The sequence below is a fragment of the Erythrolamprus reginae genome, chromosome 5, assembly GCF_031021105.1.
Source record: "Erythrolamprus reginae isolate rEryReg1 chromosome 5, rEryReg1.hap1, whole genome shotgun sequence".
Lineage (NCBI taxonomy): Eukaryota > Metazoa > Chordata > Lepidosauria > Squamata > Dipsadidae > Erythrolamprus > Erythrolamprus reginae.
The window spans coordinates 11,821,094-11,838,593 of record NC_091954.1 but is presented as its reverse complement, the minus strand read 5'-3'; the positions used below and the strand labels follow the sequence as shown (position 1 = coordinate 11,838,593).

Sequence of the window (17,500 nt, the reverse complement as noted above, 5' to 3'; positions counted from 1 at the left end):
TGTGATGTGTACCACCTAGTTCACATTTTGGAAAGGCTCATTTAAATGTTTTGTCATGTCTTATGTGTTATGTTTGTTTGTTTTCTTCTTTATAATCAATAAAAAATTAAATTAAAAGAAAGAAAGAAAAAGAATGCAATCTGGGAAGATCATTAGGGCCTTGTTAGGGCTGAAAAAAAGCTTCAAAAAGCTACATTTGCACACAAATTTTCAGCTTCTCTTAGGGGGTAAAGAGGTGTGTCTTATACCAGTGTTTCCCAACCTTGGCAACTTGAAGATATCTGGACTTCAACTCCCAGAATTCCCCAGCCAGCGAATGCTGGTTGGGGAATTCTGGGAGTTGAAGTCCAGATATCTTCAAGTTGCCAAGGTTGGGAAACACTGTCTTATACTCTTGAAAGATATGGTAGGTCTAGAGAAGCTGGATTTTTCATATTTAACTTTACACCAACTTTCGTTCACAAACAAGTCACCACAATTATTGTGACAACGAAAAAGCCTGTTTGACCCAGAAGAAGAACTGGTTTAATTCATCTTGATGGCAAAACAATGGCTGCTTTATTTAAATTTGCTTTCTTGAGTTGTTATCTGCATCTTGTCAAGTTGTCAAAGGAGTCTTTCTATCTTGTGTGCATCAGTCTAAGAAGACCAGGGTTGAGAACAGCTTTGAAAAAAAACATCTGGTCAGATTTTATTCCTTGCTTGTGTTTCTCTTAGTTTTAAAATTACATAATGGTGAGATACTGGCTACATCCTTATTGTTCTTGGAAGCTTCAGATCAATATTGAAGACAAACTTTCTTGTACTTTTGTAGGAATTAACTTGATATTAAAAAATATAGTCCAATGAAGTCATCTCAAAGACATCCTTTACTAATTAAGGATCTTTTTTAATATAAAAAAAACATTAGATCTTACACTGTGGTGACTAGATATGTTTGTTTCTGTTAAACAACACAGACATCAAGACCAAAGAAAGGAAACTTAGCCGTGAAAATTATTACACAATATACTTAATTTCACATGACAGTGAAATAATGTTTAGGATCATCCAACACAAATTAGAGCCCAGATGTTCAAGTTGGTTTTAGGAAAGGCCAAGGAACAAGCCATATTATTGTTGATGTGGGCTGACCTAGTTTAGAAAATCAAACAATACCCAAAATAAGTCAATATATGCTTCAGTGACAGTAGAAAGGTCATTGATAAGTGTTGTGGTTAGCTCTGGCCCAGCTCCTACCCCAAGGACTGTGGATGTGGGGGAGACATCCACATGCTGCAGGCCTGTTTTGCTCCCGGTGTAATCTGATGATGAAGGCTCCTCTGACCAAGAAGACATGAGTGACAGGGAGGAGGAGAGTGTGGCAGACAGCTCAGAAGGAGATCAATTATCTAGCTCCTCCTTGGATTCGGAACAAGAGTTAATGATACAGCCATGCATGAGGAGAGCGATGCATAGGCAACAACAACTGAGAGATTATTATCAAAGAAAATGAGGCCACCTGTGGTTGGGTGGGGCTGTGGTAATTAGTGAGGCTGCTATAAATAGCAGCATATGGGTTTGGCCATTGTGGAGGATTATCTGATCGTTGCGTTTCGTGCCTGCCTTGCTGACTTCGACCTTTGTGTGCTGATTTTTCCCCGCTTTGAAACTAAACCAGAGCAAAGTGTGTTTCACTTTGTGAAAGAAGAAGGACTGTGAATTGCCTCACAGCTGCAAGCTAAGTATCACAGAACTGATAAGGGACTTGTACAAATTGCCAGTTTGTTTGGAGACGAGTGCTCTTTGCTATACAAAAAGAGGGCTTCGTTTAATTGCATTTTCGGTATAAAGAACATTGTTTTGAATTTTCAAATGTGTGTGTGTCTGAAATTGTATCTGTGCATTTTCGGGAGGATTCTACCAGAGAGCTCGACAGAACAGATAAGTGTCAGTCATGTTAAACTATCAAGAGTCCTTAGGAAAATGGGAGTCATAGAGTATCTCATTATCTTCACATCAAATGACATAAAGAAGAGCAATCCACAGTCTGCATGGCATGTGGTGAAACAAGCTAGATCCAGAGTAAAGGGCTTGTTTTGTTTTCATTATATCAGATATCTTTATGAGGCTAAATTAAATACATATTTTCAATGAAATACACAGTGATGTACACTGCATAGTCTACTCTTCGCAATATGTAGCTTTCAACAAGTAAATGAGGGACTTTAAAATAAATTAACACATATAAATATAATATCCAGACATGACAGGAATTGGATGAGATTACATTGTTTGGTAAAATGTTTCAGGCACCTAATTAAAAACTGGAATGCTACACAAGATGTGCAAGATATACATCAGTGTTTCCCAACCTTAGCAACTTGACGTTATCTGGACTTCAATTCCCAGAATTCCCCAGCCAGCATATGCTGGCTGGGGAATTCTGGGAGTTGAAGTCCAAATATCTTCAAGTTGCCAAGGTTGGGAAACACTGATATACATGTAATAAATGAATAAAGTTTTCCAAGAAAACTCAGGGACAACTCCAAAGAGTCAGGAGGATTTAACACACACTCAAGTGAGCATGCGCACTTCCTTGTTCAACCCAAATATTAAACAAATGCTGGATTCACAACAGCCGAGTCTAAAACAGAATTCACATTATAATAACTCTAGTATTACAATGACCAGATGTTAGCAAAAGGTAAAGGTTTAATCTGTTCAGTCATGTCCAACACAAGGGGGCAGTGTTCATCATCACAGTTTGTTAGTTAAAGTGCACAGCCATTCTCTAAAGACCCTTCTATGGTCCTGTGGACAGCAGGACTATACGGCCCAGGTGCGCAGAAAGCTGCTACTTTCCCACCAAAGTAGTACTTATTTATCTACCTGCAACGTCCTACCGGTCAATGAGTACTTCAGCTTCAATCGCAACAACACAAGAGCACGCAACAGATTCAAACTTAATATTAACCGCTCTAAGCTTGATTGTAAAAAATATGACTTTAACAATCGAATTGTCGAAGCTTGGAACTCATTACCGGACTCAATAGTGTCAACCCCTAACCCCCAACATTTCTCCCTTAGACTCTCCACGATTGACCTCTCCAGGTTCCTAAGAGGTCAGTAAGGGGTGTACATAAGTGCATTAGTGTGCCTTTCATCCCGTCCAATTGTCTTTCCTTTATCTCATATATCATATATATTTTCTTCCTTTCATATATCTTCTCCTCTATTTTTACATATTATCTTTATGTATATTACTTCATGTCTATTCTCTTCCATATGTATTGTGTATTGGACAAATGAATAAATAAATAAAAATGCTATCGAGCTGCTAGGTGGGCTGGAGCTGGGATAGGAATGGGAGTTCTTTGCTCCGATCTTGAACCCGGCCTGTCAGCTTTCCAGATGACAAGCTCAGCATCTTTAACCGCTGAGCCATGCTGCCCCGGGGATGAAATGGCTTCCGGTTCACTCGTGGCTGTCAGCCATCGGACAGCAGGTCACGAAGGGAGCGCGAGGCTCCGTCCACCCACTTGGATGCTGCCATTTGGTTCTTTTCCCTCTGCACAAGCACAGAACATGTTGTGCATGCGGAGAGGGTAAAAGAATCCAAATGGCGGCAACTGGGCAGGTGGCCAGAGCCTCATGCTCCCTTCACGGCCAGTTCTCCGACAACCCACAGTGATGAGCGAACATTTGCGGGAGCGTTTCTCCCCTGTCTTGCCCCTGTGGTGATTACAAGGGAGCTGGCTTAATTTCCGAGCAGAATAATTAAAAGTGAAATACTGTATAGCCTTTCCAAGAATTGCACGGCCGGTGCTTTAAACCGCTGGCCGAAATTGCCCCCGGAGCCGGGCAACACTGCTTGGAGCTCCGCGGAGCTCTGAACTTCTGGTTTCCGGCGAACGGGAAGTTTGGCTTTTGGCAGCACGCCAAGGTGGCATGCAGCCTCCTGGGCTCTGGCGGAGGTCCTAGATTGCCCTATTTAAGGGCGGTCCGAACTGCTTCCTGGGATTTCAAAGCGAACACCCGCCCACCCTCCTCTATCATACAGTGTGTCTTGAAGGGGTCGCTTCGGGGCCAAATAGGAATTTTTTGCGGCTTCCCCTACAGGGGCGGCCATTTTTTACCTATTCTACACTGACAGTAATAATGGACTAGTTAGGGGGTGCGGCACTATGTAGTTCTCATTCGATTAATTGGCTTCCCTCTGGTCACTGGGGTTTGGCAGGTTAGGGGCGGAAATGGGCAGTAGGAGCAACTGTGCGTTCTCCTTTTGGGCATCTTTCCAAAAGATGATGGACCGCCTCTCTCCATGAACTGTAGGTTGGTGCAACTTCGGGGATTGGAGAGAGGATGCCCATGGGACTCACCGGATCCAATTGCCCTCGGGGATTGGAGGGTGAGCTCCTACCACACACTTAAGGGCGTGGCTCGGATCCAGGTGAAGGTGGCTACCTTCACATGGTTCAGCAAGGAGTTATGCCCAATAAGTCGCCCAGGAAGGTTTTAATAGCAATTTCCGCCCCGTTAGTTTTTGGCCTCTGCAGGTCCATTGTTTACAGTTGAATTGGAATTATTTAAATTTACGTTATTTAAAGTTACGTTATTTAAATTTATGCTAATTTAATAAAGTGACCCTATATTTAAATCCATACACTGTCTCGGTGTCTTTACTCTGCTACCGGGGCAAAAAGCAGCTTGGGTTCTACTCACCTTACTTGTCTGTTTTGGCTTTGGTTTAATACTGATGAAGACATCGAGCTGCTCCATCATCTGGGTGATAAAATGTGGTTCTACGTCAATTTCTTCCTTCATATCAAACATCAGCACAAGAGGAAGGCAGCCCTGGGAGATGAAATGCAAAAATCCAGTGTAAAGTTTAGGAAGCCCTTCAGGTTTTGCACCGTACACAACTGAACAGGTCACCATTCTGCTACATTTTTACTCACGTGGTCTTTCTAACAGGAGGCTTTCCAGAAATGACAGTTGTTTGACATTTCCGTGGTGACACGAATATATTTCTCAGGATGTTTCGCTGTTTGAATTCTCAGCAATTCAAGAATATGGGAGATGCCCAATGATTGGGGACATCAGGATAGGATCTACTATGCCAGAGATCTCCAACCTTGGCAACTTTAAGGCTTGTGGTCTTCAACTCCCAGAATTACTCAGTCAGCTTTGCACAAGTCTTAAAGTTGCCAAGGTTGGAAATCCCTCTACAGTGGTAACTCTACCTACAAACGCCTCTACTTACGAACTTTACTTTTTAATATTAGATTTGTTTTTCGCTGGAATATTGTTTTTATTATTGTTGAGAGCCACCCCAAGTCTTCGGAGAGGGGCGGCATACAAATCTAATAAATTGAATTGAATTGAAATTGAATAAGAACCGTGTGTTCAAGATTTTTTTGCCTTTTCTCAAGAACCATTTCCCACTTACAAATCCGATCCTCCGAAACTGTACCCGGAAAAGGCAGGGAGAAGCCTCCGTGGGGCCTCTCTAGGAATCTCCTGGGAGGAAACAGGGCCGGAAAGGTGGTGAGAAGCCTCCATGGGGTCTCTCTGGGAATCTTCTGGGAGAAAACAGGGCCAGAAAAGGCAGAGAGAAGCCTCTGTGAGGCCTCCCTAGGAATCTCCTGGGAGGAAACAGGGCCAGAAAAGGTTGGGAGAAGCCTCTGTGGGGCCTCTCTAGGAATCTCCTGGGAGGAAACAGAGCCAGAAAAGGCGGGGAGAAGCCTCCATGGGGCCTCTCTAGGAATCTCCTGGGAGGAAACAGGGCCTCCACCCTCCTTGTGGTTTCCCCAACCGCACACATTATTTGCTTTTACATTGATTCCTATGGGAAAAATGGCTTCTTCTTACAAACTTTTCTACTTAAGAACCTGGTCACGGAATGAATTAAGTTCGTAAGTAGAGGTACCACTGTACTACACAACCAAGAACTTACAAATACAGCTTCTGTCTAGATGAGTCCCACAGTTTTGGAATGGAGAATTAAGTAAAACTTTTAAAGAGCGCCTTTGAAACCAAGTCTCAAGCAGATCTATTGAGAATAAATCTTGTGATCCTTTCAGCCATAGGTACATACACACATTACACAAATCCTTATGAGCTAATTATTTGCATGCAAGCCTATTATGAGCATGCAGCAGATTGTCCAGGCAACTTGCAAGACATGAAAAAAAAAACAACCAATAATGAATGTGGGAGAGCCAAAAAGACAAGACAATTTGGCGCAGGAAACAGAAATATGCACACAAATCACATAAAAACAAAAACATACAGCGAATCCAGCCCACTGTACCTGATGAGATGAAAAATGTTATATCTTTCAACAATCAAAACCATATTTTTCCATAAATCTGCAATTTGTACCTTTTCATTTTAGTTCCAAGCCAATCAAGAACAGTTCGAATTCAACTGAGAATTGCTCAAAAATTTTAAAGTGGATGTTCTTCCTTATCCTTTAACTTTGTTTAGCAGAGTTGGAAGGGACCTTGGAGGTCTTCTAGTCTACATCCAGCTCTTTCTGTTGAGGCTCACATTCTCCTTTGCATCTCACATTCTACCAGGAATACCTCCGGATATGCTCCAGTTTAAATGTGGAATGGTGTGTGCTGGGTTTGAATATTAAGAAGCTACAGAATAGGTTAGACAGAACATGGTCTTACCATCCCATGAAATGTGTGCTCCCTTGCTGCATTGAAAGAAACAATGGCTGTGTTAGTGGACTACCCAAGCCATGCACAGGCCGCAAGTTTACATAATGCCATCTAGCCCATCTGTGGCTGCCCTTTTTGAATTAAGGTAGAGGTGAGTTTCACTAGGTTCTGACCATTTCCGGGGAATCAGTAGTGGAAATTTTGAGTAGTTCAGAAAACCAGTAAATACCACCTATGACTGGCCCCACTCACATCTATTCTCTGCCTCCCGAGTTCCAGTTGATAGGGAGGGAATGGGGATTTTGCAGTATCCTTCCCCTGGGGTGGGGAGGGAATGGGGATTTTGCAGTATCCTTCCCCTGGAGTCTGGAGGGAATGGGGATTTTGCAGTATCCTTCCCCTGGAGTGGATGGGAAGGAAATTTTATAGTATCCTTCCCCAGGAGTGGGGAGGGAATGGGGATTTTACAGTATCCTTCCCCAGGAGTGGGGAGGGAATGGGGATTTTGCAGTATCCTTCCCCTAGAGTGGATGGGAAGGAAATTTTATAGTATCCTTCCCCAGGAGTGGGGCGGGAATGGGGATTTTGCAGTATCCTTCCCCTGGAGTCTGGAGGGAATGGGGATTTTGCAGTATCCTTCCCCTGGGATGGATGGGAAACAAATTTTATAGTATCCTTCCCCAGGAGTGGGGAGGGAATGGGGATTTTGCAGTATCCTTCCCCTAGAGTGGATGGGAAGGAAATTTTACAGTATCCTTCCCCAGGAGTGGGGAGGGAATGGGGATTTTGCAGTATCTTTCCCCTGGAGTGGGGAGGGAATGGGGATTTTGCAGTATCCTTCCCCTGGATTGGGGAGGGAATGGGGATTTTGCAGTATCCTTCCCCTGGAGTGAGGAGGGAATAGAGATTTTGCAGTATCCTTCCCCTGGATTGGGGAGGGAATGGGGATTTTGCAGTATCCTTCCCCTGGAGTGGGATGGGAAGGAAATTTTACAGTATCCTTCCCCTGCCACACCCACCAAGCAGCAACCACAGGACCACAGTAAATAGTTTTGGAATCCCAACACTGGAATATGGGATTTCAACATTCAACATCATCTTTGCAAGTCTCAAATTCCAGAAACCCAAGAGACAACTTCAGACTCAAGACAATTCTGGACTGGATTCAGTCAGACCTCACTTTTATGTTCAGGAATTTTCAAATAACAGAATAACAGAGTTCCCAAGCAGGAGATCCTATATTGTATATTGCTGTGCATGTGTGCCTGACTCATAGAAACAGCAAAGAATTGCAGAAATGTACATTATGGCAAAACCTCACTGGGATGTGCAAATGTGTGCAAGCTGGAGCTGCACATGTAGCTCCATTTTTTTACTACCGGTGCGCAGTGTGGACAGTACTAAGTAGCAACCTGATACTGACCAGGAGTGTCAAGTGACCTGTGATTGGAAACTCCAGTGGGAACAATGAGCTAGCGATCCAGGCATAGCAGATGTTCCAACTGCCATCTGCTGCCCCACGCACAACCTCATCCTTCGGGCTACTCACCATCAGATATTGCCTGGCAAGACAAACTGATTCGATTGTGCCTTGGAGGTAGACTGTGGATTTCTTCTGGGGGTGACTAGGATCGGGGAAGTGGATCTGTGCGCCGGTTCTCTGCATAATATGCTTGACGTTGCTGCCGTTTCGGCCCATCATAAAGAGATGATGCTGAGCTGCTATGTCCAGCTGGGTGCTCACCGGGATCGCAGAGGCCAAACTGCCGGCTAGATGCTCCAAGAGCAGAGCTGTTCCTTCCTGTCCAAAAACGCAAAATGAAATGAACTTATATTCGCTATAGCAATAACACTTAAGATGTATACAGCATTAGCAATGCTCTCTACATGGGGCTACCTTTGAAAAGTGTTCAGAAACTTCAGATCGTGCAGAATGCAGCTGCGAGAGCTATCATGGGCTTCTCAAAGTATGCCCATGTTACACCAACACTCCACAGTCTGCATTGGTTGCCGATCAGTTTCCGGTCACAATTCAAAGTGTTGGTAATGACCTATAAAGCCCTTCATGGCACTGGACCAGATTATCTCAGGGACCGCCTTCTGCTGCACGAATCCCAGCGACCGATTAGGTCCCACAGAGTGGGCCTTCTCCGGGTCCCATCAACTAAACAATGTCGTTTGGCGGGCCCCAGGGGAAGAGCCTTCTCTGTGGCTGCCCCGGCCCTCTGGAACCAACTCCCCCCAGAGATTAGAATAGCCCCCACCCTCCTCGCTTTTCTTGAACTTCTTAAAACCCACCTCTGCCGCCAGGCATGGGGGAACTGAGATATTCTTTCCCCCTAGGCCTTTACAATTTACGCATGGTATGTCTGTACGTATGTTTGGTTTTTATAATAAGTTTTTTTTAGTTAATTTAGTATTGGGTTGGATTGTTACAAGCTGTTTTTATCATTGTTGTTAGCCGCCCCGAGTCTCTGGAGAGGGGCGGCATACAAATCCAATAAATCAATAAATCAATAAATCAATAAATCAATAAATTAGCAATAGCATTTAGACTTATACACCGCTTCATAGTGCTTTTATAGCCCTCTCTAAGCAGTTTACAGAATCAGCATCTTGCACCCAACAATCTGGGTCCTCATTTTACCCACCTGGGAAGGATGGAAGGCTGAGTCAACCTTGAGCCGGTGGTGAGATTTGAACTACTGAACTACAGCTAGCAGTTAGCTGAAGTAGCCTGCAGTGTTGCACTCTAACCACTGCACCGTCCCAGCTCAGTATATACTGTTTCACAGCGCTTTAAAGCCCTCTCTAAGCAGATTACAGAGTCAGCCTACTTCCCCCAACAATCTGGGCCCTCATTTTGCTGATCTTAGAAGGATGGAAGGCCAAGTTAACCTTGAGCTGCTGAGAATCGAACTGCAGGTGGTCAGCAGAATTAGCCTGCTATACTGCATTCTAACCACTGTGCCACAATGGCTCATGGAGGGAGGGAAGGAAGGAAGGAAGGAAGAAAGAAGGAAAGAAAGAAAGAAAGAAAGAAAGAAAGAAAGAAAGAAAAGAAAAGAATAGCAATAGAATTTAGACATCTACTACTTCACAGTGCTTTACAGCCCTCTCTAAGCAGTTTACAGAGTCAGCTTATTGCCCTGAACAATCTGGGCCCTCATTTTGCTGATCTTAGAAGGATGGAAGGCCAAGTTAACCTTGAGCCGCTGAGAATCGAACTGCAGGTGGTCAGCAGAATTAGCCTGCTATACTGCATTCTAACCACTGTGCCACAATGGCTCATGGAGGGAAGGAAGGATAGAAGGAAGGAAGGAAGGAAGGAAGGAAGGAAGGAAGGAAGGAAGGAAGGAAGGAAGAAAGAAAGAAAGAAAGAAAGAAAGAAAGAAAGAAAGAAAGAAAAGAATAGCAATAGCATTTAGACATCTACTACTTCACAGTGCTTTACAGCCCTCTCTAAGCAGTTTACAGAGTCAGCTTATTGCCCTGAACAATCTGGGCCCTCATTTTACCCACCTCGGAAGGATGGAAGGCCAAGTTAACCTTGAGTCACTGAGAATCGAACTGCAGGCAAACAGCCATACTACATTTTAACCACTATGCCACAACGGCTCATGGAAGGAAGGAAGGAAGGAAGGAAGGAAGGAAGGAAGGAAGGAAGGAAGGAAGGAAGAAATAGCAACAGCATTTAGATTTCTACCACTTCACAGTGCTTTACAGCGCTCTCTAAGCAGTTTACATAGTCAGCCTATTGCTCTCAACAATCTGGGTCTTCATTTAACCCACCTCGGAAGGATAGAAGGTTGACTCAACCTTCAGCTGACCAGGATTGAACCTTTGGCAGTGGGCACAATTAGTTTGCAATACTGCATTTTAACCACTACACCATAACAGCTCATGGAGGGAGGGAGGAGGGAAAGAAGGGAGTAAGGAAGTAAGGATGCAAGGAAGCAAGGAAGCAAGGAAGCAAGGAAGGAAGGAAGGAAGGAAGGAAGCTGCCAACCATCTGGGCCCTGATGTTACCCATCTAGGAAGGATGGAAGACTGAGTCAACCTTGAGCCTGGTGAGATTTGAACTGGCAGCTGGCAGTCAGCAGAAGAATCTTGCAGTACTCCATTATAACCACTGGGCCACCATAGCTTATCTCTTGGTGCCCTTCAAAGGTGTGAAAAGTACCTTTCTTCCTGAAATGAAACACTGATGTTTCCCATTTGGCAAAACTTCAAATTATTTGAAGCAAAAGGCAAAAAAAAAAGGTTTATTTTTCCCCCTTTGAAATAATTTCAGTTCTCATCCAAGAAATATTTTCTTCTGAATAAGCTTCCCGGTTGAGAAGCGAAAAGATTTCAAAATAGAGTGGGTGGGGAGAATCCCAAGAAAAAATCCCAGCTGCATTTTGGAAAAGGCACCTTTGAGACAACATGATGGAAAATCTCCATAGACATTTGAAACAAAATGCATTACTCATTCCAGTAGGTTCAATAACCTGTTTGTAGGAGATTATCCCATAAGAACAAACACTGGTAATCACCAAGCTAACACCCAAGTAGCTTGTAGGGAAAGATTATTTGTTTATACGTGGAAGCAAACAGAACTTTAAAAAAATGGGTATTATCATCATCATCAACCACAATATCGATGCACAGCAGCAAGCTGTGGGTTTTAAAATTGTTTGTGCTGATTTTAAGGGGATTTATATTGTACTGTTTTTAGGGGGGTCTTATATTTTATATTTATGGGTATTTATAGCTTTGTATTTGGTTGTAAGCCTCCCAGAGTCCTCTGGAAGTGGGGCAGCATATAAATCCAATCAATCAATCAATCAATCAATACATACATAAATAAATACATACATATATACATATGATTCAAAGTAAAATAATAAAATTAAACAATAGGTGATTAGATAATGAAAGAATATATTTTAATATAAGCATGTGTATAAATAGTAGAATTACAGGGATTGGGTGACTGGAAAGAACACGAATAGACTTGCTCTATATGTTCAAAATGGAAGTGTATATCAAAACACTGAACAATGAAATAATGAAAGATAAAACGTTAATATAAATAGATGTAAAGAGCTAAATAAGGGAAATATGAAATATAAAGCAGGTGAAAGATGAAAGATGGAAAAGAAATGTCTTAAGAATATTACGGTGACATGGGGAAAAAGTTAAAATAGAGATAGAAATAAGAGGGGAATAATAGTATATATGGTGTGTGTGTGTGTGTGTGTGTGTGTGTGTGTGTGTGTATGTATGTATGTATATATATAAGCATGTGTATAAATAGTAGAATTACACGGTATATACACGGTATATACACGGGGTGATTCGACACAAAATGTAACCCTTCCCTGGTACAGAGCTGAAGGGATTGGATACTGTAGCCTAGAGGATAATTCTCTGCCTTACAAGGCAAAGATTGCAGGTTCAAGTCCCAGTGGGTATGGCTAGCTGATGAGGCCAAAATAAGGCCGAAATAGATCTATCCTAGTCTCCCTTAATTTTCAAATTCAGCTTAAACATGTGACACATACAGATAGAATTGTCGGCTATCAATAAAATTAACTGCCTTGGAAATGGCCCTGGGTTGGGCCGAGAGGCAAAAAAGGAGCTGTGATGTTCCTTCAATATACCAGGGTGATTCGACACAAAATGTAACCCTTCCCTGGTACAGAGCTGAAGGGATTGGATACTGTAGCCTAGAGGATAATTCTCTGCCTTACAAGGCAAAGGTTGCAGGTTCAAGTCCCAGTGGGTATGGCTAGCTGATGAGGCCAAAATAAGGCCGAAATAGATCTATCCTAGTCTCCCTTAATTTTCAAATTCAGCTTAAACATGTGACACATACAGATAGAATTGTCGGCTATCAATAAAATTAACTGCCTTGGAAATGGCCCTGGGTTGGGCCGAGAGGCAAAAAAGGAGCTGTGATGTTCCTTCAATATACCAGGGTGATTCGACACAAAATGTAACCCTTCCCTGGTACAGAGCTGAAGGGATTGGATACTGTAGCCTAGAGGATAATTCTCTGCCTTACAAGGCAAAGGTTGCAGGTTCAAGTCCCAGTGGGTATGGCTAGCTGATGAGGCCAAAATAAGGCCGAAATAGATCTATCCTAGTCTCCCTTAATTTTCAAATTCAGCTTAAACATGTGACACATACAGATAGAATTGTCGGCTATCAATAAAATTAACTGCCTTGGAAATGGCCCTGGGTTGGGCCGAGAGGCAAAAAAGGAGCTGTGATGTTCCTTCAATATACCAGGGTGATTCGACACAAAATGTAACCCTTCCCTGGTACAGAGCTGAAGGGATTGGATACTGTAGCCTAGAGGATAATTCTCTGCCTTACAAGGCAAAGGTTGCAGGTTCAAGTCCCAGTGGGTATGGCTAGCTGATGAGGCCAAAATAAGGCCGAAATAGATCTATCCTAGTCTCCCTTAATTTTCAAATTCAGCTTAAACATGTGACACATACAGATAGAATTGTCGGCTATCAATAAAATTAACTGCCTTGGAAATGGCCCTGGGTTGGGCCGAGAGGCAAAAAAGGAGCTGTGATGTTCCTTCAATATACCAGGGTGATTCGACACAAAATGTAACCCTCCCCTGGTACAGAGCTGAAGGGATTGGATACTGTAGCCTAGAGGATAATTCTCTGCCTTACAAGGCAAAGGTTGCAGGTTCAAGTCCCAGTGGGTATGGCTAGCTGATGAGGCCAAAATAAGGCCGAAATAGATCTATCCTAGTCTCCCTTAATTTTCAAATTCAGCTTAAACATGTGACACACACACACATATATATATATATATATATATATATATATATATATATATATATACGGGTATATATATATATATATATATGTCACATGTTTTTTGCTGAATTTGAAAATTAAGGGAGACTAGGATAGATCTATTTCGGCATTATTTTGGCCTCATCAGCTAGCCATACCCACTGGGACTTGAACCTGCAACCTTTGCCTTGTAATGTAGAGAATTATCCTCTAGGCTACAGTATCCAATCCCTCCAGCTCTGCACCAGGGAAGGGTTACATATTTTTGTGTCGAATCACCTTCTTCAGTATATATACAACAAGATATATGTAATAACGAGAGGGAGGTTTAGAAATTGAAGGGCGGTAGTATTAGGTATGTTTAAACAACATGAGACAATGAAAATGAAATGTAATAACTATATTATGTCTATTTATTTTTAAATGTATGAAAGCCAGGTATTACACTATTCACACATTGATATGTATAAATAATATAAAATAAAAAACTTGAAGTTAAAAAAAGAAAAAAAGAACGATTATAATTCACCTTCACGGCACTCGCGTTATTCTGGGATCCTCTGATCATGACGGTAGCGCCATACGTCCGAGAACGCTGCTTGAAGGACACAGAAATATTGTACGTCTGCGATAGATGCTGAATCGTGGGAGAACTTGGGTCGGGGATCGGTTGGAGGATTCCAGCGATAGGTAATTCAAACGTCAACACCAAGGGCAGTAGTTCCTGGAACAGCAATCAAAACAAATCCACAGCATTTAATCAGTACATACATCGTCGTATCTACTCTGCTAATGTGCTGCCTATTAGAGAATAGAGTTGTGGGAGGGGTCTTCGGGAAAGACCCCTGCTCTGCATAGCCATCAAATCTAATAAATTGAAATTGAATTGAATTTAAAACTTCTTTTTGTTTTTGTTTTGTTTTTAAATGATACTCGGCCAATGCACTTCTTTCAAAATATTTATAAATACAGTGATACCTCACTTTACAAATGCCTCGTCATACAAACTTTTCGAGATACAAACCTGGGGTTTAAGATTTTTTTGTCTCTTCTTACAAACTATTTTCCCCTTACAAACCCACCACCACCGCTGGGATGCCCCACCTCTGGACTTCCGTTGCCAGTGAAGCACCTGTTTTTGTGCTGCTGGGATTCCCCTGAGGCTTCCCTCCATGGGAAACCCCACCTCCAGACCTCTGTGTTTTTGAGATGCTGCGATTTCACTGATGCTCCCTTCGCTGGGAAACCCCAACTCCGAACTTCCATTGCCAGTGAAGCACTGCTTTTTGCACTGCTGGGATTTCCCTGCAGCATCGCAAAAACACAGAAGTCCGGAGGTGGGGTTTCCCTTGGAAGGGAGCCTCAGGGGAATCCCAGCAGCGCAAAAATGGACGCTTCGGCTGGCAAAAGGGGGTGAATTTTGGGCTTGCACGCATTAATCGTTTTTCCATTGATTCCTATGGGAAATATTGTTTCATCTTACAAACTTTTCACCTTAAGAACCTCGTCCCTAAACCAATTAAGTTTGTAAGACAAGGTATCACTGTACATATATCAGCATCATAATGATTCATAGTTGCAGCCCTCATGAAATTGCAATGCATATCCAGGATAGAAATTATGCAGATGAGTTGTGAAAGTAGTTTTCTGTCCTTTAAAAAAAATGTTTTTAAATGTTTTAGTGCTCCAGTGATCATTCATCTGGGGCTGGCCCAAAATCTAAGCTTTTCGGTTATACTATTTTGTCATTGCTATCGTATTATTACTATTACTATTACTTTGTGTGTTAATATTTACTATTAACTTCTTTTGGGGTTGGTTTTATTTGTAAATGACACTCTGACGATGCACTGCTTTCAAAATATTTATAAATAAATAAACAAATAAAGGAGGGGAGAAAAGTATATTTAAATACAAAATATAATAGAAGGAGGAAAAACCCAGCAGAGCCACAGAGACCGCTGGGATAGCAGAAGAAATATAGGAATCGCCCTAATGAGTTTGGCAGTCTCGGGCTTTGCGCCCAGGCAACAATGAGGCGTAGAAGGGAGCTCCAGAGAAACCCAAGAACTTGCAGAATGTGAGATTGACTGATGAAAGCAGGAAGCCAAAACCAACGATCTTCAGCAAGCGATTCGGCTCAGAGGAAGCAAGAATTTGCAAGCTTGTAGAATTCCCTATTTTTAATAGCGTAGAAGAAGTGATGCCTGATCCTTCCAATCCAAGCATCTCAACTGAACTTCCTTAATTTAATTTATTTAATTTATTTAATTTATTTAATTTATTTAATTTATTTTAATTTATTTAATTTATTTAATTTATTTAATTTATTTAATTTATTTAATTTATTTAATTTATTTAATTTATTTAATTTATTTAATTTATTTGTTTGTTTGTTTGTTTATTTATTTATTTATTTAGTTAGTTAGTTAGTTAGTTAGTTAGTTAGTTAGTTAGTTAGTTAGTTAGTCAGTCCAATACACAATGAGGGTTTTAGTGGGTATATATATACATACACATAGTAAAATACATGATGAAGGTTATAGAGGAGATACTCATAGTAAAATATATTTAAGAAATAATAGAAAAGAAGATATAGTAATAGAACATATCAATGAAAGAATAGAAGAAGAGATATAGGAATAGAAGAAAGGTATAGGAGATATAGGAGAGCAATAGGACAGGGGACGGAAGGCACTCTAGTGCACTTGCACTTGCCCCTTACTGACCTCTGTGCACTTGCACTTGCCCCTTACTGACCTCTTAGGAATCTGGAGAGGTCAACCGTGGATAATCTAAGGGTAAAGTGTTGGGGGTTTGGGGATGACACTATGGAGTCCGGTAATGAGTTCCACGCTTCGACAACTTGGTTACTGAAGTCATATTATTTACAGTCAAGTTTGGAGCGGTTAATATTAAGTTTAAATCTGTTGTGTGCTCTTGTGTTGTTGTGGTTGAAGCTGAAGTAGTCGCTGACAAGCAGGACGTTGCAGCATATGATCTTGTGGCCAATACTTAGGTCTTGTTTAAAGCGTCTTAATTCTAAGCTTTCTAGGCCCAGGATTGAAAGTCTAGTCTCGTAGGGTATTCTGTTAGTGAAGGGCTCTTCTGGTGAAGTATCTTTGGACATTTTCAAGGGCGTTAATGTCTGAGATGCGATATGGGTTCCAAACAGATAATGGGCTACCTAGTTCCCTCTCGGGAACTTGCCTCCGTCTGTCCGTCTGTCCTTGCTATTTTTCCTTGACTGATAAAGAATTAACTCTCCTTGGGCCTTTTCCAGGGCCAAGAGGGCACGAGCAGAGGGCTAGCATGAGACTCATATTAGATGAGGAGAGCATTTCAGACAATAGGGCTGCCACTTGTCAGAAATAATAATTTGGGGGTCCAACTCAAGTCGGGAAGAATGCCCAAGAATGAAGGAAAATGAGATCCAGATACTGGGGGAAAAAGTTCATAAATGGTTGCAAAAAAATTCTTCTTGCTGGGGAATAATGAAGAAACAGCACTCCAAAATCATTACCATACTTAGCAATACATATCATAATGGCAGCGAGAATAGCATATGCTCAATACTGGAAGAACAGTTTAATCCCACGGGAAAATGTACTAATGGACAAAATTTATAGATTGTCATGTCAGGCTGACCATGGAGCTTAAAGGACAAAATAACTCAGAATACTGTACTACGAAATATGGAATAGATGGTACAATTAGACTAAGAAAAAAAAGAAAGGACTGTGAAACAATGTGATGAAAATGTGGAACTTTGTAAAAATAAGAGTTATTGCATATTATTAAATGGAAATAATTTAAGAAAACAGATCTGTGTTAAAACATTGTGATGTTTTAAAAACGAAAAACAATTTTAAAAAGTCAAAAAAAAGAAAAATGAGATCCACCAGCAGTGAGGAAAGAATAAATATTTATTCCTAAGAGCAAGAAGCAGCAGAGAAATGGGACATAACAACAGAATTTTATAGGGGAACTTGTCCTGGTGTGTGGGGTGGATATGTGTAGGTATGTTTATTCTTGTCA

At 41.7% G+C, this 17,500-nt stretch overlaps 1 protein-coding gene across 1 annotated transcript in view; it reads right to left on the bottom strand.

The window, feature by feature from the left end:
* Nucleotides 1–17,500, bottom strand: part of BICC1 (BicC family RNA binding protein 1) — a 202,855-nt gene that overhangs the window by 38,512 nt on the left and 146,843 nt on the right. The window contains exons 7-9 of the mRNA XM_070752068.1: nucleotides 13,992–14,186; nucleotides 8,203–8,454; nucleotides 4,705–4,836 (exon numbers count right to left, since the gene is read on the bottom strand). Coding sequence (XP_070608169.1) covers nucleotides 4,705–4,836; nucleotides 8,203–8,454; nucleotides 13,992–14,186 — 579 coding nt within the window. The remainder of the gene's footprint in view (nucleotides 1–4,704; nucleotides 4,837–8,202; nucleotides 8,455–13,991; nucleotides 14,187–17,500) is intronic.